This window comes from Cygnus atratus, chromosome 6 (genome assembly GCF_013377495.2).
Source record: "Cygnus atratus isolate AKBS03 ecotype Queensland, Australia chromosome 6, CAtr_DNAZoo_HiC_assembly, whole genome shotgun sequence".
NCBI lineage: Eukaryota > Metazoa > Chordata > Aves > Anseriformes > Anatidae > Cygnus > Cygnus atratus.
The window spans coordinates 19,321,593-19,348,118 of NC_066367.1; the positions used below are offsets into that span (position 1 = coordinate 19,321,593).

Consider the following 26,526-nt stretch of genomic DNA (forward strand, 5'->3'; position numbering starts at 1 on the left):
TACTTATGTATTTAAATCCCGTATCCTACAGTCTGAGAATTCAACCTTTTCTGTAAAGGTAAACACACAGGTATTTGTAGAATTGTAACCTAAAGAATCATTTGTGAATTTGGTGTCTTTTTTATGCAATATTTAACATACTTGTACTGAGTGACCAGTATCTTCCTAACTTTAATAATATTTATAGGTGCTTTGTTTCTGACCATGCCTTTAGTAGGCGTTACAAACACAAAATGGAACAATCAACACTGAAAATGGTATCATAAATAGATTTAGCACAAAAGTGGAAATTCCATTCCAAGAATGATTCTAAGATATCAAAGCATACATTTAGCTTCAGTTGGAGTGAAAGTATTTTTCACAAGTTGAAGTATTTTGTTCAATTAGAATACTTCATTGAAACTTCATTTTAAAGTCAAAGTAGTCTTTGATAGTGAAGTCAGGACATCTCTTCTCTATTATAAATTGAAATGGTGTGGTTTCAATGAAATACTTGTCCCAATCAAAACAAAATCTTCAAATATTAAAAAAAATATATAATAAAAAAATGTAAATAAAATCGCTACATTTTGGATGCAAGTTTCTGGCAGAGCGTTTTATTACCTGCTTTGGCAAGTGAGAAAGGAGCTCAGGTTAGTTTAGGATGGGACTAATTGCATTTGTCAGTTATAGTAATTGAACTGCCATATTTTTTCCATATAATTAATTCAAATAAAATGCTTTAGTTAGTTGTTTCATGTTCATCGCACCCACATTAATTTATTAAAAAGTCATTAAATAAAATATGTCTATATTTCTCAGATATCAGTTCCTTTCTTCCTTGTTGGCCATTTGTGTATCAGATCTTGCAATTGCCATTATTTTATGTTTAGTTGCAAAATGTTTTTACACTGTTTTCATTACCTTAAAAACATACTAACTACTGCAGTTGATTCCCTCAGTATTGGGGATAAAGCTTCTTTTGCTCCCAGATAATTAGGTTTGTATGCCAACATGAACTTACGTTACAGTTCGTAGTCTCAGTTGAAGAACACGTTTTCCCCTTTTTGTGAGAATGGTGCAGTGGTTCCTTCTTAAAAATAAAAGAATAAAAATGGAATTATAAAACCCATAATTTAATAAGATGTTGCAAAAATGGTTTATATAGCAGAATAATTTCAACAAGAGTATCAAGAGAGAATAGCGGCTAAGAACAATTCTCCATGAATACTAAATTAGGAAATTAAATAGTAATATTTTTTAAACCCTCAAGGATTTTTAGTACTCTGCTTGTCCCTCGTAGTAGTCCTAGTCCATCTGCTTTCTTTCTTAATAATGATTATGTAATACCCCCATATACTATTTTACCACAAATAATGTACCTTCAAGTTATGTTGCCAGTTTCCTGGATATGTGATGCTTAGCATAAATGTTTTCAGTAAATAAGCAGTTTTATCTATTGTCCTTCCTCATCCCACCCTCCCACTACTACTATAAACTATTTGTTCTTTCTTTGATCCTTTTTAACAGGCTACCTGAAAGTTAGCCTGCACTCTTCTTACTCAACATTTATGTATACGTGGTTAAAAGTATATCTACTGTAGGTTTTTTGTTTTGTTTGTTTTTATCTGCTGCTTCTTTGAAAAACAAAATTAACTGTGGTGTCTCTACAGGAGAGATGTTGTTTCTCCTTATTAATCAAAATATATATGTATTTGTTTTTATTTTCGTCTTGGTAGTCAGTGCTCTTCAGTAATTTTACTTAAAGTTGCTGTGTGCCTACAGGGATACCTGCATCATTCTCAATGATGAGGTATGAAAAGGAAAAACAGTTCGGAGTTTTAGATTTGTTGAGTGTGAGAAGTTGTGAAATACCTTATTGTTCTTATTGTTTCAACTGAGCACAATTTTTTGAAGTATATCATTAAAAGACTAACTATGAAGCCTTAAGAGAGCATCTTTAGTCACTTTCTAAAATAGACTAGCATTAAGTATTCACTTAACCAATTAATCTGGTTGACAGTGCAGTTGTCTCCTCCTCCTCCTCCCCCCCTCCCATTTTGTTTGGCCTAGTCTTGGGCTATGGCTGGATCTCAGAAATATTAAGATGTGTGTGTTTTAAGAATGAACACTATTAGTTCATAATTTTACCTTCAGTGTCAGCATCATCTTAAGGAATTTTTCACTTTGTGTTCATGATCACTCTTTTAACACTTGCATCTGTTTTGTGTAACTAAGGTGTTTGGAGTTTTGGTGGTGTTTCATGGTGATGAAATAGGTCAGTATATGCTTTATAGGAGAGTGTTTGGGTTTAACTGTCTAATGTTCTGTCAATGAACTTCTGGGTGCCATATAGAAGTATGTTGAATGAAGTTCATTGTTTCCAGGTTACCCTTCTGTAGAGAAATGTAACATAAGCTTGTACATACTCTTCCTATATTAGGGCTCTTTTTTTTTTTTCTTTGATGACTCTACAGGTAGGCTCAGTGATTGCAGATGGAAGGAGTTGTTAGCTCTGTAGTGAGAGATCAGTCAAATGTCAATGTTCTCATCCAATAAGTTCATTGAAACTAGGTTCTCAGACAGGAATGAGGGATTATTTTTGTTCTGACATCTGTTTCAGAGTTGATGCCTCTCAAGAATTTTACTAATCAAGTGGTTTACATATGTTTTTGTATGAACTTCACTGTTTAAAAACAAAATTAGAACAGTTCTTTTCCCCTGTATTCCTATTTTTATCTCTGTGGATGTAACTGCTCAGAGGTTTTAATGCCAACATCAATTAGAAATGTTTAATTTGTGGTCTATGTGGCAGATGATACATGTACCTGCATGTCCACCTTCAAAAAGCTGTACTAAAAATGCTGTTAGATTGTTTGAAGAGAGGAAGATTTTCTCAAGGCTGACCTATGTTTGTAACAATGACAAATTTTTAAAGGCTGAAATGCAATGCTCCACAGGGGAAAAAAAATCTTCCATTTTGCTTTTGAGTGTGGTCATTGAGTGTGTTGTATCTTTAAAGCTTTTTTCTGAAAAACATCCAAAGCTTGTACAAAACAGGCATTTTCAGTGTAATGCGGTTTCATGATAATATCCTTAAAGGTGAAATTTGGATTGCTTGGATTGATAATCAGACTTAAAGCTTTCCTGACTGTGGCTGTGAACGAGGAAATAATTCTTCTTTCAGACAACACTTCTTGCTATGTGATCATCCTATCTGACAAAGAGAAAGGGTCGTTGCCTATTTCATTAACAAAATCAATTAGAGAAACAATCAAGGAATGACTCCCTTCTAAAAATGAAAATTAGGCTTCCAGGTAACTTAAATGCTTTTTGGACCTTCCAGTAGCCAGATTGCCCATTAATCTCATGATCTGCTGATCACTAACTCTTAAGGACATGTGAGTGCTTATGCCTTGATATTTATCACTGGATGCAACAGTAAAGTTAACTCCCCCACTGTCCTTATATTTTTTTGATGTTTTAGAATTTATCAGCTAAACTTGTGCAATTATCACTCAGAGGATCATATTCTTATAAAAAGAGCTACATCTCTGGATTTTTACTGATGCAGGATCATTTTAGTCATCTGACTATATACTTCCCATCTGTGCATCTTGTCATGTTCTTACTGAGATATTTAGAAAGCCAAGAAAAATTATGTGACTAGCCTAGCAGCTGAATCATTGTATTTTATGTTGAATATAAATGCTGGCACAGGAAATGCAAGATACTAACTCAGGTCTTTTGAATGATTGAAGAAGGAAAAGGATTTGTAAACAGTTTGCAATGTGATCAGGGAATATTTATCTAGGCACTTTTATAATTTAATAATAATAATAATTGATCAGGTTTTGCTTTTTATTATTACTTATTTTTCTTTTCATATTTATGTCCAAGAACGTTGCCTTTATGTAAATTATATGTTTTGAAAAACTTGTCAACTAAAAACTAACTTGTGTTAGTTTTTATGCCTCGTAGCTGCTATTTCATAGTATTTCACATGCATTAATAATTTTTCATCTTATGAGAAGTGATGCATACATACTTCACATGCTTTTGCAAAGAAAGTATGAATGGTTTGTAGTAATTTAAGTTTAAGCTGAAATTTTAGTTGCTCAGGCCCCCCCCCCCCCCAAAAAATACAAAAAAAAAAAAACAAAAAACAAAAAAAACCAACAAACCACCAACTAACCAAAAAAATGCACCTTAATAAAATCATTATATTAGAAGAAGTTTTAGTGGTGTGGTTTTTTTTTTTTGTTAATAGGTCTAAATGTTACATTTTCCCTGTATGATAATGCCCAACATTCTGATAGCATGTTGCAGTCCCAGCAGCCCAAATACAAACAGTATTTATATTTGGCATTGGCAGCCATTTAATAGATAGAATTAGATTTCATCTTTTTTTTTTCCTGTTGTTTTTCTGTAGGCTTAAACTGAATAAACAATGCCCTTTTAAAAGTATGACTCATTCAAAAGTACACCTTAAATAAGGAATTGTTCATTTAATTGAAGTAATTTCTTTGCCAGGCTTTGTATCAATGTGTACAAATTCATCTTTTTTATTCACAGTACAACACTTGTGATCAAATAGTAGTATTTTCCTCAAGATAAAAATCCTCATTTTGTACCCTTTTTGCACATAATGTTTTCTAATAATGTGTGTATTTAAATTGTGCCTGTTCTTTTGTAACTACATTTTGTATTTCCAGTGCACTAAATTTGTATGCGTGGTTTATACAGCAGAAGCACTCAAAAAAAAATAAAATACTAAGAATCATTTTTAAAGTCATACGCAGAGTAGCTGAAGGAAAAAAGAACAAAAGGCACATCAGAGTAAAAGTAGGTGGAGGAGTATTTCTTTTTACTCATCTCCCAGAAAGCCTACATTAACAAGAATATGCCAGAAACAAAAACAAAACAAAACAAAAAGACAAACTGCTGGTACTAGCTACACACACTTGTTATCTTTTATTATTAATACTGTATAAAGAGATTCCATGTGAAGTAAAATATAGCAATAGAGGGCCATTATGCATGTAACAGAGAAATCTCAAGCATTTTATAAGTTGTATGAATAGAAGCTTAACCTCTAAAACCATCATTTCAAAGGGAGCATTGAGCAGGGATAAGGAAAATACACAGCAGAAATTTTGGAAGGCTTTCTGGTGCATAATGTTGACACTTTTTGAATATTTCACTTCCTGTCTAAAAGCGTAAAACCACAGTCACAGTTCTAGAATTACATTTTTTGCTGTTACCTAGTAAGTGAGGTGAAAAACGTCAAGCCCAATGACAGTATGTACCCACTAGAACAAGTGGTTTCGATACTGATGACTTTTTGCTTGTCTTTTTAAAGGTACAATGTCAAACTTGGTTTACAGTTTTACTGTGATTTTTTTTTTCCCCTACTGTCTGACAGGGCTCTGAAAATATACCAAATAATGTATATTTCAACTGGTTTTGTTGCAGTAGCCTACTTTGGGTCTATTTGGGCTTTCAGCGCACGCAGGGGGTGTTGCTACTTTCTAAAAAGCATTAAAATTGACACTACAGCAAAAGATTATTACTAAAGCTGATATTGGTTCTTGATTATTTGACCAGTTTCTCATCTAAATGACATAAACAACGAAGTTACAGCAAAACTGTAATTTGAGTTAATTGTGTTTTCAGATCTCTGAACAAAATGAATTTCATTACAAGGTTTTCTGCTTTGTGTCTGAGGAGAAAAAGCAAGATGCAACAGAGGCACCAAAGTAGTCAACGACCAGCTGTTCCACTTGGATCACGGATTTTAACTGATCCTTCTAAAGTTTTTGAGCACAACATGTGGTGAGATGTCTGTTCAAGGATGCTTTTCTTATGTATTTGTATATTATTTACTATGATGAATAACAATATCTGTGTGTATATCTATACATATATATCACCCTGATATATGTATGTATTTATTTTTATATGTTAATATATATATAAAAAGCAATGGGGTAACAGAATGGATGTTGAAAGGTAGTGCTAGGGAGAACTTCAGACTGTCACAATTAACCCGACAGTTACGAGTTTTCAGTGACTTCCATAAAAAAGCTGCTGAGGAAGTAGATAATCACGGAATGAGAGGTAAAATATTGTTATAGATCAGTAATAAATTATGAAACATAAGTGTGGAGAATAATTACTATATGTTCTAATGGCAGAACGTTACTGTTTAGGTACAATAGAGTTGCATAGTGGATTAGCACTATATTCTAAAACTGACACCATATCAAAAGGAACTTGTAAGTTGTACTCTTCTAAAGATGTGCTGAAAATGTTACTTATAGTTGTGAACTGTATGGCAACCTCCGCTGAACCAAAAAAAAAAAAAAAAAGCCAAACCAAATCAAAACAAAACAACAACAACAAAAAAAGAATCTTAATAAGTGATCTTATAGCAGAGAAAATATTAACATGCAAGTACTAATAAGAATAATAATTGCCATGATAAGCAACAGAGCATTTCCGTCTCTAAAAGATATTTTTTTATGACTAATGGGGGGTCAGAAAACAGTGAGAATGCTGGTCAACCCAATTGAAAACTGTCTTATGAAGTAAGATTGAATAGATTTTTCTCTATGAAATGGAGATGAATAAGATAAAGTATGCAAAACAGTAACTGATACAGAAGTTTTAAAAGAATATCTAAATCTATCTAGAAAATGGAAAAATAACTTTCTAAGATATTAGGAATACAAGGAATTTTTATTCCTGTAGTTCGTAACTTAAGAAAAAGGAATATTTGCTGAAAAGAGAAATGGGGAATTTGAAAGCTAAACGAGAAATTACTTTCTGCATAATTTGAAAATATATTTTGAATTCTGACACGCGCAATTTTTGAGCAAGGATTTAGCAATAGCTGAGAAGGGTCTGGATGTAACTAATGATAACCAAATGCTAATGGGTAACATAACACAGGGTTAGCAGATTACAAATTTCAGGGCTTAGGCTTACTGCGTAAGAGACCTAAAAATTAAGTTACTTGTATGTCTCCAAGCACAGAACGGGAAGATGCTTGATTGGTTTTAGAGACAGTGGACTCTTTTCAAGTTGGTGCATAGTTCCTTCTTCCATAGTAAGCAGTAGAATTTTAGTCGTGGGCTTTCAGTTAATTGTTTTTTTTGTTTGTTTGTTTTTTAGGATTAGGATCTAACATATTATCTGAATTATATAATTTAATTAAATGTGATTTCTAAAACTCTTCAGATTGAAAGATTTGGAGGGACAAATGATTTGTTTTGAAAGCTGCCAGTGCGTTTTTTTTGCACTCCCTATTGTGGCCTCATCCAAACAGAATCCGCAGGGAATGCGGTTTGGTCATCAGGGTCAGATCTTTGCTTGGTTCTGTGACTATTTCATGAATTAATATGACATTGGTGAACCATTTTACACATGTACAGGTAGCATAGCCTCTGGAACCATTGCAGCACTGTTTGTCTTTTATTAGGGATGTCTCATTCTTTCTTTTTTAAAATGTTTCCTATCTCTGTTCCCCAAGATAAGTTGTTCCCCAAGATAAGTCTTGTTCAACAATTCCACCTATTCTGCTTGAATATGTGGATTATGCTGCCTGTTTCAGAAACAGCTGATTCTTTTGCTGGATGACCTCTGTTTCTCATCATCATAAATGCTAGTAATGTGAGAAGTTTCTTGCATAAGGTTGTTTGTTGATAAGCCTGTTATTAAATCCAACTAAATACAGTTTTAATTGGATGCTGAAAATACATTTCTATAAACCCACTCAGTTGACAAGATATGTGTTAATCCTATTCTTAAGAAAAAAAAATGCATACTGCTTCAGCCCATTTGCAGTTGGAAGTTTTTCTCAATCATTTCACTTGAGTTTTACCCAACTACCTATCTTTGTCTATCACACACTGAAACTTTGTTTTTAACTCTGCAGGTCTCCTTGTGGTCGTTTGCTTGTATTTTAAGAGCAAGCGGACTTGAGACCATGTAGCTTATTTGTGACTGTTTTCCTCAGAAGATGATTATGGAAGTTGTGTTTAAAGACTAGTTCTTCAATTACCTTTTTGCAGGGACCATATGCAGTGGTCACAAGAAGAGGAGGAGCAAGCCAAGGAAAAAGCAGCAGAGAACTCGCTTGTGAAAGTTCAATTGGAAGACCAAGGTAACTAATTCTTAATTGCTTAAAAATTCACATTTCAATGCCAATTATTAAAGCATTTAAAAATGCTTTGAAATCTGGTACTACTGCTTTTATTTGTACATTCTCCAGTCTAAATCTATTTTTGTTTATTTTCCTTTGTTGCCTCAAAGGTTTGTCCTAAAGTTTATTTTTCTAACAATTCAGTTACTTCTTTGAGAAACTTTGCCTTTTGTGGGGGCAGCAGAATATATGTAAATCAATTAAATCAGTACAGAGCAGTTCCAAGTTCTGACTCCTTTTGCAGTTCTTCAGAATAAAGCTTCTACCTCACAGACTGTTAACTTAACCAAAGGGAGTGAATTTGCACACAGTTAAGGTGCTGGGGATGAAAATTCCCATGTAGAATATTCAAATTCTTTTTAATGATTTGTGGACTGTTCAGAGAGCTAGTGTTTTTACATTGCACGATATTTCTAGTAAGTGCCACGAAAGTTGCACTGGTCCCAGCTGGCCCCACCTTGCTGCCTGGGCCAGGCTGAGCGGGGAGTGCTTCAGGAAGCAGCGTGTTCGCTGCATGTGGAAGGTGTTTCAGAACATCATGCAGAGTCTGTTCTGTAAATGATTAAGTCTCATGCCTGTCTTCAGAGGGAACACTTAACATATTCTGCACTTCTGAAGAATGATAGCTCTAGGTTCAAACTGGCAAACTAAACATTAGACTGAACTCTTCAATAGTTGCATATAAAGCTGGAGTATTCAGTTGATAGTAACATAGAAGATTGGATTCTTAATTTCTTCTTTTATTAGAAAGATACTCTGAAAACAATTACTTTGATGTCCTGGGCAAGAGTTTACCTAGCGTATCTTAAATGTGTCAAATTAGATAGATAGTGTCATTATGACCCTGTTCTCGGTTTATTGATATAACTAGGGCACATGCTGGAGTGTATTTGAATTACCTGTGAGTGCACTTTGGATTGTGTGCCCTTCATCACTTTAAATGCTCTGGGATTGTCATCTTGCCCTTTTCTGTTCTTGCCTCTCTCATTCTTTATCTTAATCCACGAGTACAATGTTTGTTTTTCAAAACTGGCATATAATATTTCCAGTGTTTTTGTATAAAAAGTTGAAAAAGAGCTCATGATTTAAAAGTAAACAGCATAACCACGTAGCTCATGGATCCTTTTGTTATTTACCTACAGTCAGTTAGAAATTAGTTTGGGCTGGTGAGAAATGAAATAATCAGGCATTCGTCTATTGCCAAGAAATAAAAGAATCCAGGAATGTTTCCTGTGAATGCCTCTCTGTTAAGAGCTTGAATAGGTGAGCATTGCTGATACTGTTCCTTCAGAAAGCTTCAACTTCATTCTGCAAGAACATTTTGGCCTATTTGTGTTTAACAATGAACTAGACTGAAGCTAATGAGCAGGTTATTTTGGGGCCTTGGAAACTGCAGTAAGGGGGGGAAGAAAAGACAGATTTCAACAATACTATTATGTCACTAAAATAGTAGTGTTCTGGTGAGCCTCAGTAAAACAAGAGAAAGTGAATGAATACATGATGCTACTTTTAGGAATTTGATTTACTTATTAGCATGTTCAGTTTCTTCTCAGGCCTAACTGCCAGCGTATGAAATACAAGTCATAATGGATTCTGTTAAGGAGAGAAATCAAATGGACTAAGAAATAGATTTTGTTGTTGTTGTCTCAAAGGGTTATATCTTAATTAGTTTTGTGATTTTTACATGCTTTTGAAAATGTAGTAGTCAGGCTTTTAAATATTCAACAGGAGAGGGGGTAGAGGGAACAACAACGACAAAAATATATAACAAACCTTATGAGCCAATAGGGTGACTGCCCACTCTGCTTCAGGAAACATACAGATTAACAAAGTAAAGTGAAAATTACAGACTTATTGATGAGAAATATGTAATGTTATCTTCTGATGAATTCAGAAAAAAATATATGTATATTTCCAGAGTTGGTATAATTGCAGTTTCTGTAACATCTGTGTGGAAAAAATATAATGGTAATAATACTGCTTGTGTGCCTGTGCAGGAGTGACCAGTGAGAGAAAGGAAAGTGTTCTTGCACTTGAACCTATGCAATATTAAACTAATACAATTTGAACGGCTGACTTTAGCAATCGCTTTCCTTCAGTTTTGAAATCTGGAATGCTTAATGGGCATTTAAGTACAAGGGTTCCGAGCGAACTTGTAGAAAAACAGTGACTATAATAAGGGGCGATAACGATTTAAGAATCTTTGGAGTAAGTGGTTTGTTCTTTAAATTGGAGCTGAGCAATCTCTATAAATGTCTAACTTTCACTATTGAAATCTGGTATATATGTCCTCAATCAGCTCTGCACTTAGATTATAAATACGGTTGCTGTGCGTGGCTGGGTCTTGCCCTTTAATAATACAATTGGATGTATTAAATGTTAAATTCTAAAAATTATTCAGATTTCTGGGACAAGGCATTCTGCCACCTCCTTGCCACTTCCCACTGCCTGTCTGTGCCTCTAATGATAATTTGCAGCCTTGTTTATCTCTGAAAAGCTGTAATGATTTAGGAAATGGTACGTTAAGATATAAATGAGAGCAGTAGAAGTGCTACGTATATTTACTCTTTGATTTATATTAAAAGAATTAACTGGTTAATGTGAGTGAATAGGGACAAAATCAAAAAGGCAACACACATGATGTACATTTCACAAGAGATATCAAGGATAATGAGAAACAATTCAGTAAATGCTTTGGAACATGGGAAAAACAAGATAAAGATTTGGTTTGGTACTTAGCAGGTAGGATAAGGAAGGGAAAACCATCAACGAAAAAGGCATTGAAAAAACTGTAATTCTTATCTTTTTATCAGCCTTTCTTTGAAAGGGTTAGCTGCAATCCAGTTGCTAGCACAATTAGTGCTAGTGAGAAGAAGGAAAGATCTTGTTCTACCTCTGAGAAAGAACAGGATACAAAGTACATCCATAGACTATATGGTTGACCAGGAAAGCAGAAAACAGAGTACTTACCTTTTTTTTTCTTTTTTTTTTATAAAGGAGGGTGGGAAGAGAGATGAGTCAGAGAATTATAGTTCCTGTTTCTAGAAAAATATTGGAACAGATAATCCACATTTTGTAGACACTGAGTTTGGAAGAACAAAGGAGGTGAATACTGGCCAACAAATTTTTTTTAAAATAATAAATCATGTAAAATCAAGCTAATTTCCTTTTTGGAGAAGGTTATGAGCCCTGGGGATAAGTTAAAAACAGCAGATGTCCTGAATTTTATCCTTACTCAGGCTTTTGACTACTATTTACTTGACATTTTCATAGGCAAGTTAGGCAAGCAAGAGCTAATGAAACTGCTTTTTGGTGAATGAATACTTAAGAGAGTTCCTTTGAGAATGGAAGCTGTGCTGGGCAGAGGATCATTTTGTTCTATGTCTAGTACTGCTGTACTGCTTGGTGTTTTCATTAGTCACTTCAAGAATGGGAGACTTGAAGAAGGTATTAACTGAAGAGGTGTTTCAATTACAGTGAAGAGCAGGATTAGGATTCAGAAATATCTTGGCAAATTATGAGGGGAAAAAAAGGTTCTGAAAGATACAGAGTTAAATCTGATAAAAAATAAGTGCAGAATACTTTGCTTAGGAATAAGTCCCCAAAGGGGGTGGGGGGGGAAAGCTAGGTTCTGGAACAATTGGCTAGGTAGTCATTTTGTAGAAGATCTGAGGGTTGTGGTGAATCACCAGCTGAATCAGCAGTGTCATGCTGTTGCAAAATGGCATGTCAGGATTTATAAACAGGATTATAGCCTGTAAGACTCATAAAATACTACTTTTGTTCCATGTTGATAATGACTTCATCAGAATACAACACCAAAAAGAAGTAGATGAATTGGAAAGAGTCTGGAGAAGAACAATAAAAATGATCAGAAGTCTAAAAATCACTACTTCTGCAGGGGGAAAAGGAGATACAATCTAGAAAAGAGTTTATGGGAGACATAGCAAAAGATTTCAAATAAGTAAATAGGTGTTATAGAGAAATGAATAATCTTTGCTTTGTCTACTTTGTTAATGGGACAAGAATTACTGGACTTAAATTGCAGTAAGTAAATTTCAGATTAGGTAGTGGAAAAGGTTTCTAACTGTACAGATGGTGAGGGTTCATAGTACCTGACAGAAGAAAGTTGACAAACCTATATGAAAGGAGGTATTTTAAGAACAAGTCAGACAGACTTCTCTGGGGAAGGGATATCAATTCCCTGACTGGGTGAAACCCATCCCAAACCTATTCGTTGATGATTCAATAAGAAATTAAAAGTGAACACAAAGGTCTGCTGTAAGACTCTTTGAAGTATTTTCAAAGAAAGCCAATAGGTTGCTTCTGAATATATTATCTGTCAGAACTGTGTTGTTGAATGGTTAAGAGTAAATTCCTGTCTATTTGCTATGTGGTAGCATTTATCACTCCAGTTCACAGAACTGGATTTCTAAGTGATATATTTTAGAGATGTACTAGCTACCAATAACTTTGTAATTGTTCGTAGTTTCATAAATCATGGAAAATGCAGAAAGCCTCTGTGTCCCATCCTAAGCGAGATAAAATCTTACTGAAAACTCATTGAGTTTTTTTGAGTGTAAACCAAGTTGAGACCCCAAATCTGTATGTTTTTTATTTAGATGCATACCATATGGGAAACTACACATTTTTAAACTAAATTTGGGGTCCAAATTCCACATTGCTTTACAATATTCTATTACAATATTCTATTTTTACAATATTTAAGAATATTATATATTATATATATAATAACAATATTTAAGAAATATTTTAGAATATTTACAATATTCTATTTAAGCTCATAGTCACCAAGTTCTTGTTTTGGTTTAATTTCAGATAAATATGAGAGAGAAGCCAGTAAATATTGGAATGAATTTTACAGGACTCACAGAAATAACTTTTTCAAGGATCGCAATTGGCTGTTTTTGGAATTTCCAGAAATTCTTCCAGAAAAAATGAGACAACAGTTGAAAACACAGGAAAGATCTTCAGAACACACAAAAATAAATATTACTAACAGTTTTTCACACAAGAATGGAATGAAGGAAAGAGAAAAGTATTGGAAGAAAAGTTATGGAGATGATTCTACTTTTGCGCAAGGATATGTATATAATAAAAAACAATCAAAATCTGTTGCTGACAACCCTCAGGGTAAAAACTGTGAAGAAGAGCTTGGCTGGCTAGAATCATTCCCTGGTAGTGGTGCCACTTACAGAATATTAGAGGTAACGCACCCAAATGCTTTATCCATTGTATTCGGCTTCATATAATTGCTCAAAAGTCTGATAAAGATGCTTAGTAACTATCAAGAAAATAAACATTTAGAGTTTGAAGCACTACATTCATTTATGGCAGAAACTTTCAGAGGAACCCAGGATCTTGGCTTTGCTTCCTCTTTAAAATTTCTCGCAAATCAGAATTGGTGGTCAGATTCCATCTTCAGTGGAAGTTGGGTTTCTAATTTCTTAGGGAAAATTCTGTCTTAAAGTGCTTTGTTCTCCATACTTGACGTAGTCTTGCCAAATGGTGAAATTGAAAAATTGGATGAAAATATTGCATTTTCCTATGCAGTTTGAGAGTTGGATTCTTGGAAAGATTGGAGGAGATACTGAATTGGAAAGATACTGAGGAGAAATGTGATCATAGGGACAGTGATTTGAGAACTGTTGTGTGAGCTGTTTATACCTTTTCTGTCCAATACACTTTCAAGTCTAATGGGTCCTACCTACTAACTAAGATTGGAAAAAAAAAAAAGGTTTTATTTGCTCATTTATATTAACTTCTATTTTTCCTCTTATGATTTTAGGTTGGCTGTGGTGCTGGAAATAGTGTCTTCCCTATTTTGAAAGTTATATGGTATGTAGTGACATATTTTCAGATATGAAAGTTCCATTTTGATCTCCATTTTCTTCAAATGTTGGTACTAGACTAGTGCTTCAGGAAGCGTTGACTGGACTGCATTACAGCCCTGAAATTCTTAGTGTTTGAGGACCACAGACAGTGTTGCTAGCATCAGTACAAGATACTCGTCATACTGTTCAGCCCATAGTCTTCAGGGGACCGTATTTGTTGACAAGTGTTTTTTTCAGGTGCATTCAGGCTGACTTACTGTAGTTAATCTCAGACAGGTTAAATATCCTCATGTCCCTTGTTTTATGTGCTCCTGGAAGGCTACCAGATATCTCTTTGAGGAGCCAAAAACAGACAGTAAATAATGATGTGATCTACTGTTGAGAAGTTCTGTTATTTCTGAATTTGGCTGCCACACTTTATCATATTGCTTCAGGTTTTAGTATCAAGGAAGGCATTACTTAATTCCCTGAAACATTTAATCCACTTAGCTTCTGGTTTTAGAAAATGCTGTTATGACAGCATGTCCTCCCTTCCATGTAGGCAGGAAGGTTTTATTGGAAGGGCTGTGTAGATATCAAGGATTGAAATAGATTTCTTTTTATTCATGCCTCCAGGAGATCATGCTCATTATTCTGTAAATGAATTCTGATTGCTAGCATCACGATGATGCAAAAATACTCCATTTTGCAGATATGGAAACAGAGACCAGGAGGAATTGAGTGATGTACTGGGGTCATAAATGAAACCTGTTAGTGTTAGCAATGCATCTTCATCCTAAAACACGTTTTGCTTTAGACAACATAGTCTGAAAGGGAAGCCCTGAGTCATATAAAAAGTTTGGAAATTAACACTACATAGAGAAAAGACACCGAATATCTGTATTAAAATAGATGGGACAAACTTTTGTTTTTTCCTCACAGGCAGTATTAGTCATACATTGGCATTTCTCATAATTAATAATCCACTCAAAATATTTTTCCTGGAGATCTGTATTCTTATGCAAATTCTTCAGGTTGGTTGGTACATTGGACAACTTACACATCTGTCTTGTATATGACCTGATTGAAATATTTCCTGCTTCTTAGCAGGCTTGACTTCTTGACTTTAAAGCACAGTTGGTTTTACTTTGAATTTAATAATATAAAAATTGTATTTTGTATAAATAAAAAAAAAAAAAGCCAGAGTCAAGTATGGTTGCACCCTGGCTACAAAAATATTCAACTTAGGTTTGTAACCAAACTCTTACACAGCTTCCCCATATTTCCTTAAAATTTAAGCTGCTTTTTAATATAAAACCACGGTCATGAAATAACCATCCAGATCAACCTGTGTCTCTATTTTAAGTTGACTTTCCACATGGCTCCTATTCTGCTCTCTGAGAAGGAAAAAAAAAAAAAAAGTAATAACATTCTAATAAGTCAATTAGGTAACTAGCTTGACCTTTGCCAATGGACTGGCTGGATCCAAAGCCTGGCTGCTTGTCCTCATCCACAATAAATACCTTAACTCACCAACCCTCATCATGATTGCAGAGCTCATAAAAGTTCTGTTCAGCAGCAAGGATAGAAAATATTTGGTCCATAAGGCTTCTCCTGAAGAGCCCTCAGACAAAGGTCACTAGTTCAGCTGTATATACTGTGAGATCTTATAGTCATAGCATTGTCATAGTTTAGTAATTCCATTTCCGAAGGAACAGTATGTCCAAAATCTCAAATAATTTTTAGGAGAGGTTAATCTATCATGAGTTGATGGTGAGGTCATCCCTCAGTTGGTTTTTGGGGGACTTTTCTCAGTTTATTCTAAGTTAGTTTTTTGGAGGTGAAAAAAAAAACCTCCCTTGAGTTACTAATGTCTGATGAATGGTACAAAGAAATTTGCACCTGGCTTAGTTGTGGATGGGAGAGGAAGGCAAAACAGTGGTACAGGAAATTCTTATTCATCTTTGTTTACGAAACAAAGGGGATAATGAAGGGAAACAGCCAATACAGTTTAACCTAATCAAAACCACAGCTAGGTGGCACATGGGAACCCAAACCTCTACAGAACTGAGGGTGACTTTTGCAAACCTTACGCCCCTCTCTCACCTCCCCAATTAGCAACATCATATTGCTAATTATACTGCATACATGGGCTAATGATAAGATTTAGTCCAATGCTTTTGTAAGAAAATGTGACCTATTTGTGTGCGTTTATGTAATACAACACCAGGACATTGTTGTCAATCCTGACAGCCCTCTACGACCTTCTTTCTTTTTCTTTTCCACTTTCTCCCTGACAAGGCTATAAGTCTCCATTTTATACCAACTGAATGTTGGCATTCTTATGGATTTGTCTGCCTATTGGTTCATTACAACCTATGTGGCTTTCCACATGCTAGACATCAATAAACTGTGCTTGGTCAAACCTGTGGAGAACCCCAAAAGGCCCTCTGTAGTTCTGTGAACACTGATGTTTACTTTCATCTTTTACAGTAATAATTTTTTAACTGAAGTTGGTTTTGTTTTCCTAGCAATACACCTGGAACCTTTCTCTACTGTTGTGATTTTGCTTCAGGAGCAGTGGAGCTGGTAAAGGTAATTCATATGCTTGCTTTAGAGTAACTTATAAGTCTGTAATTCAGGAGGCTGCCAGGAATCTGCCTTCATGAAAAAGAATGTGATAGCTTTGACAACTTTTAACTGAAGTTTTCAATATTCCAAAGAACAAAGTCTTACTCTATACAAGAAAAATGAATACCATCAGTGAGCTTGCTTCTCAGCTTGAGTAAGATACCAGACAGAATAGGCTTTTATGTGAGGTGTTTTACAATGCTGAATAATTGAAGAAAAAAGTTTCTTGAGTCATAGTAAACGTAATAACTACTACTGTTCTCTCTGTGCCTCTTTTCATCTTGTTCCTGACAGTCGCATTCGTCCTACAATTCAGCCTGGTGTTCTGCCTTTGTTCATGATGTGTGTGATGATGCTTTACCCTATCCTTTTCCAGATGAGATCCTGGATGTCATTCTCCTTGTCTTTGTGCTCTCAACTATTCATCCTGACAGGTAAATGAAGACTAAAGGGCAAAGCAAATAGGTTAAATCTCTTTTATCCCTAGAGGTTTTCAAGAATATCAAAGGAAGATGATGAATCTTTAATTTATTATTTAGCAAGATATGATATTTATGTTTAAAAAAAAATCAAAAAACACAAACACAACCAACCAAACAACAACAACAAAATCCAAGGTATTTTAAATGTTTCCTGTTTTCAGTCTTTGAGAGAAAAGCTGGTCAGACTAACTCATTAGTGAACCTCCTGTCTCCATCAAATAAAAGGGGTATATTGTAACTAAGTACATCCCCATTAAATGTAGCAGTGCTTCAAGAAAATTGCTGTCTGCACCTCGAGTACTGTGTTCAGCTTTGGGTCCCTCACTACAAGAAGGACATCGAGGCCCTGGAGCTTGTCCAGAGAAGGGCTACGAAGCTGGTGAAGGGCCTTGAACACAAGTCCTGTGAGGAGCAGCTGAGGGAACTGGGGTTGTTTAGTCTGGAGAAGAGGAGGCTCAGGGGAGACCTTATTGGTCTCTACAACTGCCTGAAAGGAAGGTGTGGGGAGCTGGGGGTCGGCCGTTTCTCACAGGTAACTAATGACAGGACTAGAGGGAATGGTCTCAAGTTGCGCCAGGGGAGGTTCAAGTTGGAAATTAGGAGACATTTCTTCTCAGAGAGTAGTCAGGCATTGGAATGGTTGCCCAGGGAGGTGGTGGAGTCACTGTCCCTGGGGGTGTTCAAAGAAAGGTTGGACCTGGTGCTGAGGGACATGGTTTAGTGGGTGACATTGGTGGGAGGGTGGTGGTTGGACCAGATGATCTTGGAGGGCTTTTCTAACCTTAATGATTCTATGATTTAAATTCAAAAACAAACCACTAGTCTTCCAGAAAAAAAATTATTTTCAGTGATCAAAACCAAACATTCATGATTTAACACCTTAACAGTATGTTGATAAGGATTTAGCTTGCTGATTTTGCCACACACAGATGCATACATGCAGGCCTTTTAAGCTGAAATGCATTCAGAGTTTTATAACTTGTTTGGATTTGAAGAAGTTAATCTAATTTTCATGCAGAGTGTTATGTCGAGAACTGTTAACCTTGTTACTAATGCCTCTCAATGTCTAGTGAACCAAACTATTAAAGATGGCTGATATAAAAAATGCCTTTTTTTAATAGGGGAAGTGCAAAAGAGTGCATGGAAGTTAAGCTACTTGACTCTTCCTTTAACCAAATCATAAGAAAAGAAATACATGCTGCATGTCTGATAATACACTTACTACTTTAAGAATGTCATTAAAATGGGCTTGGCAAACAGGACAGTATTTGCCTAAGTCTCAGAACTGTTTCCCTGCCTCCCCGTCTAAGTTACTGATGATTAGCTTCACAGAAAAATCTTTCCCATATAGGATATTGCTCCTTCCTGTTTGTTCAGAGATGAGCACATGAGTCATGCAAAGCCTGGGTCCAGATTTCAAAAACAATTCAAGCAGTAGGTTTCAGATCTCTGTAACTGCAGTGATGCTGCCAGAAGGAAATTGGACAATAGAGATGTATTCATTCAATCACTTTGCCTGTAAGAAGCAGTAATCAGATGTTCTGTCAGAATTTCTGTGGGTCTTTTCCTGTTCATCATTTGAGTATAAATGTGTATGGTTTTTTTTCCTCCTCATGTCAGGATCCAAAGCCTGACATGGATGTTTTTGAATACATGTGTACACACATCCATATATATATATATATATATATATACATATAAAGATGTCCATGTAATTATTTGTGTGATAAGATCCACTTTCCAAAGATTTGTTAGTCACTACTGTCATATCCAAGAACTAAAGTGACTGCATACAGAGAAATGTAATCCAGATCCTTGTTATTCAGTATACATTTTTTTCTGAAAATTTTGAAAGTGGGAGATGAAAAAGAAAGCCAAGAGAATGATGTTGCAGAACTTAGGTTCTTTGGAGAAATGAAAAACATACATAATAGAGAGACACATTTGTGTTCAGCACAATTTTTACTTAGTGATTTCTCTCAGGCTCTTGTGTTTCATTTTTGGTAATCACTGCTTTTGTACTTCGTAGGTAATACTTCAATTCACTTGCTACATGTCACCTCTAAAAATTGGTCACAGAATTTGAAAGGAATTAATGTGATCCAGTCCTCTAGAACAGATCTAGTCCTACCAGATCAGATTTCGCAAAGCACTTTCACTTTTTGTGCATGTACTTTTTTTTTTCTCTGCGTGCAAAACTTTCATTTATATAGGTAGAGTCTGTAGTTCTGTCCACAGCCACCTGTTTGAATAGTCTCTTATTTCTAGGTGGTGCTGCTTTTTCTGTCTGTGGCAGGATACTTGGCTGCCTGCGTTGAGCATGAGCAAAGAGGAGAACTATTAAAACACTTGGCTTCCTCTGAGGAAATTCCATGCTCAAAAAGTGTATGCTTAATTTTATTTACTTATTGAGATATGCTGCTATTTTCTGCTGAATTGACTCCTAATTCTGTCCCTTAAAAATCATGTCAGGATATCTGCACTACTGTTGCATAAGGACTAAATTGTGTTATTGCTTGAGTTCTGACCTTCTTGGGGGAAGGTGGGGGGGGGGTGAGGCTGCCTGAGTGACAGGCATGCTGTAAGGATTTTCTATTGGTTAGCAGTAAAGGTATGTTGATTTTGCATAAATGAGGAGGACTCACTGCTCTTTTAGCTCTTTTAAGATATGGATAGGAAAGCACCCTGTCTTTCTTATCCGTTTATTTGCCATTTACTCTGGCTCTGTGTGTTCTCTGTGGTCTGTCCACTTCCATGTGGGAAGAAGGGTTGACTTAGGCATATGGACTTTTCTACCTTACAGCCCACCAGATACAGAGTGCCTTTTGTGGTCTTTCATGAATTTGGAAAACATGAGTCCTTTATGTGGTTCTGAAAGAGTGAGGGAAACTGAAGCAATTATTCATCAGTAAGGTATTTTCCAGAGTAATACAAATGTACTTATAAGAAGCTCCAAGGTAGGTTAAAAAGTGATAACGAAGGTGCTCTTTCCTAGTGAAAGGCAAAGAGCACCGCATAAGGTACTTACTCCTATCAGACATACAGCTGACTGCTGTGATCCTGGTAAGGAGAAGATGATGTTAGTTATGACCAAGACTCACAAATGTGTCAGCGTTTCAGAGGATGCAGACTTTCCTCCTATAACTAGCAATAACTCCAGATGGAGTTCTGCTAGATTCCTCTCCTGAGGTACTACTCATATTTGTCTTTCCATTCTCTGCCATTAGGGGTGCAGATGCTGACTGTATGCATGATCAGTACCTCAATAAAGAAATCCAATAAGTTTTTATCAGCCTTCCAAGCTCTTGGTTTTGCTGTCTATAGTGAAAGGGCTCAGTGTAGCTCACCAATGCACATAGCTGACTGTTTATTGTATATTATATGTTTAATTGTATATTATATGTTGTCACCTGACCTATATGACCCATATATTCAGAAGTTGTGTTTTAGCTTGAGATTCTGTTGAAGTGAAGGTAAAGAACTCCTTTTTTTTTTTTTTTTTTTTTACCCAGTTTGTATTCTCTAATAACATTTTCTTATAAATTTTTGTCATGGGAGTTAGTGGAGTTTTTGTTTCTTTGATTTTTGTTTGGTTTGATTTCCCTTTTTGTCCCCCCTTTTTTCCTTCCTCCTTTTTTCCCTATTGTTGTAAGGAGCTCTTCCTGTTTGCTAGTGTTTGGCCTTTTTGTAGTAAACATGGACACATCTTCTCATTGTAGCTTTGTAAATCTATGTTTTTCAAGCATCTAGGGAAAAAAAAACAGTTAAGTTAGCAAATTTCACCAATATCTCATCTGTTTTCTAAGGATGCAAGGGGTTATAAATAGGTTGGCTAAACTACTGAAGCCTGGAGGAATGTTGTTATTTCGGGACTATGGAAGATATGATACAGCTCAACTTCGTTTTAAAAAAGGTAATTCTTGAATGCTTTTGTAGCTTACTGTTTATTTTAACTCTTTTTGAAAGAAATGACACATCCTTTTTTTTTTTTTTTTTTTTTACTGTTCTGATTCCTTAGGTCGTTGCTTGTCAGAAAATTTTTATGTACGAGGTGATGGAACCAGAGTATATTTCTTTACAAAAGGTATGGAATGGTTTAGCTTAATAGAAAGTGTTGATTGTCTCTTAAGATGATTTGGGTTATAAAAGCTCATCTTAAAACAGAAATTTAAAGAAGGTTTTATGAGCTTCTTTTCTGATTCTCTGCTTTTACAAGGCCCAAAGCTAAATGTTGTGAGAAAATAATTCCCTTTACATGTATATGCTTGTTGCATCTGGGGTACTTCAAGATTGCTTGTGGTACTTCAAGATTGCTTGCAGACATCGCTGGAATTTCTCTTTGAATAAGCATCTTGTGTTTAATGATATTCTCGAATTCTGTTATTTAAAGGTGTACTTAATGTATTTTTAAAACTGAGAAACGTGCTTGGAAGGATAGCTGGTGGCCGTGCTCTGATATTTTGTTCTGCTGTGCTGGTCAGTCTGAGGTATGGGGCTGCTCTTTCTCCAAGAGCTAAACTTAAATTCCTGGTTATGGATATTACTGCTCTTTGCCCCTCCACTCATCCAGTTTTGTTAGCAGTCAGCTTAGACTGGTGCGCTATGGCTCAGCTTGTGAAAGTGAGCATCACACTACTTTTTTCTCTTTTTTTTTTTAACTGTAATATGAATAGAGAGCTGTGAAAATGTCTTTCTAACAAAAGACTTACTATGGTAAGTTTCCCTGATCTCTCAAATCACAAAACAGAATTACTTCTATCTTTGGTTGAACTGCGGGTTGTTAATTACTACGTTCTACAAATGTCTTTTTTTCTTCTTCTTCTTCTTCTTCTTAATTGCAATAATTCTTTGTATGAGAAAACAGATGAGATATGGAACATGTTCAATTTGGCTGGATTAACTGAAGTACAGAATTTAGTTGATCGGCGATTACAAGTAAACAGGAAGAAAAAAGTGAAAATGCAGCGAGTTTGGGTACAAAGCAAGTTCCAAAAACCATTGCTGTTATCTGTGAATAATTCTGAAGAAACCACGAAAAAGCATCCATATGGATAACTGTACCATGAACTTCAGAAATGGAAACAAATTTGAGTATGTATATTTCATATAAATCTTGTGTTAGCCAGTGAAAAGGAGAAATATATTGAATTAAAAGCCTTTCCCTGACATTTTGTAAATGTATGTATTTGAGAATAATCTGAAAAAATATGCATTTCTGACTTCTGCTTTATATGCAATAAAGGGATATACATTAATCTAGTCATAACTGTGACCAGGTACTCTTTTACTTCCTGTAATGTGAATAGTCAATAAGTATAAGCATACATCTTGTTCTTGGTGAAATTCACACCATGTAAAATGTTTTAAGTTTTACTGAAGCAGAATTGTTACAGAGATTTAGAGAATCAGAATATCTGTTCTCACTATCGTTACAAGCTGTGCTGTGTTGACTTCTGAGTCATGTCTCTTTTAACAACTGTGTGTCTTGCAATTGTATTTCCTCTTTTGGGGGAAATTTCTTGGTGCATAAACAATGAAGACAAGATCTGTTTCTGATTTGCATGAAAGTTATTTCATACTAACTGCATGTGATACACACGGGTATCAGATTAGTCAGTGATTGTCATCCTGCACTGTGACTGGTTTATTCCTCTGAGGTCTCCACTCTCCATCTACATGCTCATCAGAAACATGCCAAACTCAAGTTTGTGTAACAGATACGTAACACGTGTTATATTTCAAGTGTTGTAGGTTGTAAGCTCAACATCATGTAGAAAAGAATGCCCTAAATGCCAAAACAGGTCTGAAACCAAAGCACTGTTAACATTAGCCTGGATAAATACAAGCATTATTTTCATGATGTGAGGTAAGCTAGAGAGAGGAGCAAAAAGAGTAGTCCAGAGTACACTTTATTAATATTGTTATGGGGTAGTGTAATCACACTAAAATGGTGGTCTACATGGCGGCTGAAATATTTTTGTTGTTTACCGAGAGAAGTTGGTTTCTTAGGGTTTGAGTCTTAGAAACAAGACACAGTGTTTTTGTAGTGACCCTGTGGAGAGACAGGACTACATTAAAACGTCGCGTGCTTCTAAGGAGAAAACCAAAATGTGGATATTGCTTTCAGAGGCACGCCATGATACTGAGGCAGTTGAGCTAGTGTTAAAAGATGCTATTTCTGCTATTTAAATGTGATTTTACAATCACTTAGCCACAAGGAAGACAGGATAAGAAACAGGTGAATTAATAAAATAATACTTCAATGATTTTGTTTCTTCAACAAGGATATAGAATGCATATGATCTATGACATGCATGCAGTTTTGAGCACCATTAATCTAGTTCTCAGTCTCTTTTCTTTTGTTTTAATCTGAAGGGTAAGCGTGTTACAGCTGACAACCATGTTTGGTTTTTTTTTGCAAGTTGTTATCTGCTAAGCTAAGTAAAATTGATTGTCTTCTAGAAAGAAAGAAATTATCTAAATTTACATGCTAAGTATCTTCATCCCCTTTGACAAAATGAAGGACTTGCACAATTTCCATAAAACCAGTTATTTCAAGAATGAAGTACAATAAGGGGTCTTAGAAGGTAGGATCCTATCCTGCATTTCTTGTGTATTCTGAGCTCCCATTACAGTAAGATACTGTTATATGAATTAAGTAGCTTAGGAAGCTTTGGTTAGCAAAGTTTTGGTTAGCTTTGTGTTACTGTAACCTGCAATAAAGATCTTCTGGTATGAATCAGATTAGAGGTTAAAATATAGCTGTGTTTCTTGAGGCCATCAGTCTTAGGAGACAACAGCATCTTCATGGAAAATGTAAATAACTATCTGCTTATATTTTAAAGAAGTTGCTACCCTGTGCAACTTGTATTTGTAATTGTGACTTTGGAGTATGCATAGCTCTGAGTCTAGTACAAAGCATTTTCAGTTGTAGAATTTTCCAGGAGGTGATGGTGATGATAAGCTCTTGAGCATCATACAGTCTTATTCACGTGTATGATGTAGATTTTCCACATGTAGAGGCTAATGAAATGTTTGCTTTGTCTCTCACACTTACTATTTGTAAGAATGTAGAATATCCACTGTAAAGAGAGTTGTAACTAGTCCAAACTCTTTAAGACTGATAAAAGGGGAAATGGTAGAAAGATATCTTTCCTGATAAGTCCTACCCAGATGCAAGTTCTTTCTGTATTTTGACTTTATGAAATTTCAGTTTTCAAAAAGCTTAATCAGGGGCACGTTTTAAAAAAAAATCAAAAAATCTGTGTTTTTAGTTGGGAAAACTGATACTTTTATATAAACTGATAATATTTCCAAAAGAAAGGTCAGTAGAACTACTGAAATGAAAGAAAGAAAAGAGCTGCAGATAATAATATAGAAAGTGCAGTTTAAAATGGTTTATTATTAATCTATCGGAGAAAGAAAAATTAGGGTATTGCAAAGAAAAAGTGCCCAGTACATATATAGTTGTAAGTATTACTTACTTTTGAAATCTGTACTTCTTTAATGAGATACATGCCTGGACTCTCTAATAATATAAAATTATGTAAATATACATTATATAAATGTTTTAATTGTTAATTGCTAATGATTGTGTGGGTTTGGTTTGGTTTGGTTCAGCATGACTTCCTGTGCTGGCAAGGCAGACTTGTGAATATGGAAAAGTACCAATTAAAGAAAGATAATCTTGACCTTTGGCTTCACTGGCTTTGGCTTCCTTTGTGATCTCCACTGATACTGCATTACATTTATGTAGAGGTAGATGAGAATGGCACTTGCTGGTTTAGACTAGGTGTTCTTCTATCTCACATAGTTTTTAAGCAGGAACAAGAAAGCTATATATAGTTTAAAACAACAACAATAAAGAAAGTGACCAACCTTCTTTCCCTCACTAATTCTGAGGTATCTAGTCAATAACAATTCGTGTTTGTTTTGTTTTGTTTTCCAGCAAAACCAGGGTACGTATTTGTGCAATATCTACAAATCCACTGAATCTGAAGAGGACAAAGAAAATGCAGGGCAGACAAGGAGACAACAGGAACTCTAGACGCAAAAGACAACTTGCTTTTTACATTGGGAACTACTGTCTTTCTGTTTTGTCTTTCGTTTGTAACTCAGCTAATCTGCAGTTTCTACTGTTGAAAAATGACTAAATATTTGTAACAAAACATTTTGAAATTTGTATGAAACACCAACGGTAATCACTTAATATAAATTTTACTACTTCATTATGATTTGTGGTGTGGTCTTGTTTGACTGCTCTAGTGTGTTTTTTGATATACTGATATATTCCTCGTTTCCCTTTTTTCCTGTGCATGGTAGACAGTTGAGCAGTTTCCACAGGAGCTATATGTGCAAACATTTGGAGTGAAGTTTGCTGGATGGGTTACTTGCAGGATTGAAACAAGAGAGTTTTATTTTCTTCTGTACAGAACAGTTTACTTTTTCTTTCTGTGTGAATGCAATGAATAGTATACATGTTGAATTAATACAGCGGTATTGGCTGTTTTTTATTATTTTAGATCAAAATATGCCTTAGGCTATGGTGTCTGCAATGGCAGTGACAATAGACGGTTCCTACATCAACCATTACTTCTTCCTAATGGGTGTCAGAACAACCTTGGAAATGAAACATATATATGCACTATAAAAATATTAAACATTTTAATTGTTAATAATGTAGGTCACTTTGATTTTCAGTATCTAAACTTCTCTCCATGTTAGGAACAAAGATTTGGCATGTGTGGTTTTATTTATTTATTTATTTATTTATTTTAACATCAGGGACGTGCCAGTTGCCCTCCCCTTGACAATCTGCCAAAAGTTGATTAAGTCTGTCTTCTAATCACAATTATAGTTAGCATAGTGTCAGTAAGAATTACTTGGGTTGCCATGGGCATCTCTAGCAGATTCTTTGCTGTATCTGCTAGTCTAGGCATGTTGGTTGTGCCTGGACTTGATGACTGAGCTGAGAAGGGAGCCCCTCCGTCCAATGACCATTGTCCATCCTTTGCTGGTGCCAAACAACTAAAAGGAAGAGCTTGACTGATTTGAAAGCAAGAGTCAAACAGGTGGGAGCAGAGGAAGATGAAGATGGTGCTCAAAGGCAGACAAGAGAAGGAGTGTTTCCTCTGGGAAGTGGGGTAAGAAGTAAGCTTGGTTGGACTAACAAAACAGGAATGAAACGTAGAACTGAATGGGAAAATGAGAAACAGAACACCATGGGCAACACAGAGGCAGATGTGTAACGAGACAATGTGGCACAGGTAAGGACACTGAGCCTAGGAACTAGTGAAATGAAATGAAGGAGTTGAGAAGGTAAAAATAAGACTGATCTTTCACAGAAACAGTTTGAGTAAACAAATAAATCGGGATAAGGATTTGAGGTGGAAAG

General features: G+C 35.4%; 1 protein-coding gene across 2 annotated transcripts in view; it reads left to right on the forward strand.

Annotated features, from left to right (window-relative positions):
- The window catches only part of METTL8 (methyltransferase 8, methylcytidine), a 27,005-nt gene extending 1,637 nt beyond the window's left edge, over positions 1–25,368 (forward strand). For both annotated transcript variants that reach the window (XM_035565868.2, XM_050711441.1), the window contains exons 2-11: positions 5,656–5,814; positions 8,055–8,146; positions 13,025–13,413; positions 13,995–14,044; positions 16,551–16,614; positions 16,945–17,084; positions 20,939–21,045; positions 21,151–21,216; positions 21,997–22,223; positions 25,081–25,368. In XM_035565868.2, coding sequence (XP_035421761.2) covers positions 5,669–5,814; positions 8,055–8,146; positions 13,025–13,413; positions 13,995–14,044; positions 16,551–16,614; positions 16,945–17,084; positions 20,939–21,045; positions 21,151–21,216; positions 21,997–22,187 — 1,245 coding nt within the window. In that variant the 5' untranslated portion in view covers positions 5,656–5,668 and the 3' untranslated portion in view covers positions 22,188–22,223; positions 25,081–25,368. The remainder of the gene's footprint in view (positions 1–5,655; positions 5,815–8,054; positions 8,147–13,024; positions 13,414–13,994; positions 14,045–16,550; positions 16,615–16,944; positions 17,085–20,938; positions 21,046–21,150; positions 21,217–21,996; positions 22,224–25,080) is intronic.
- The last annotated feature ends 1,158 nt before the right edge of the window (positions 25,369–26,526 follow it).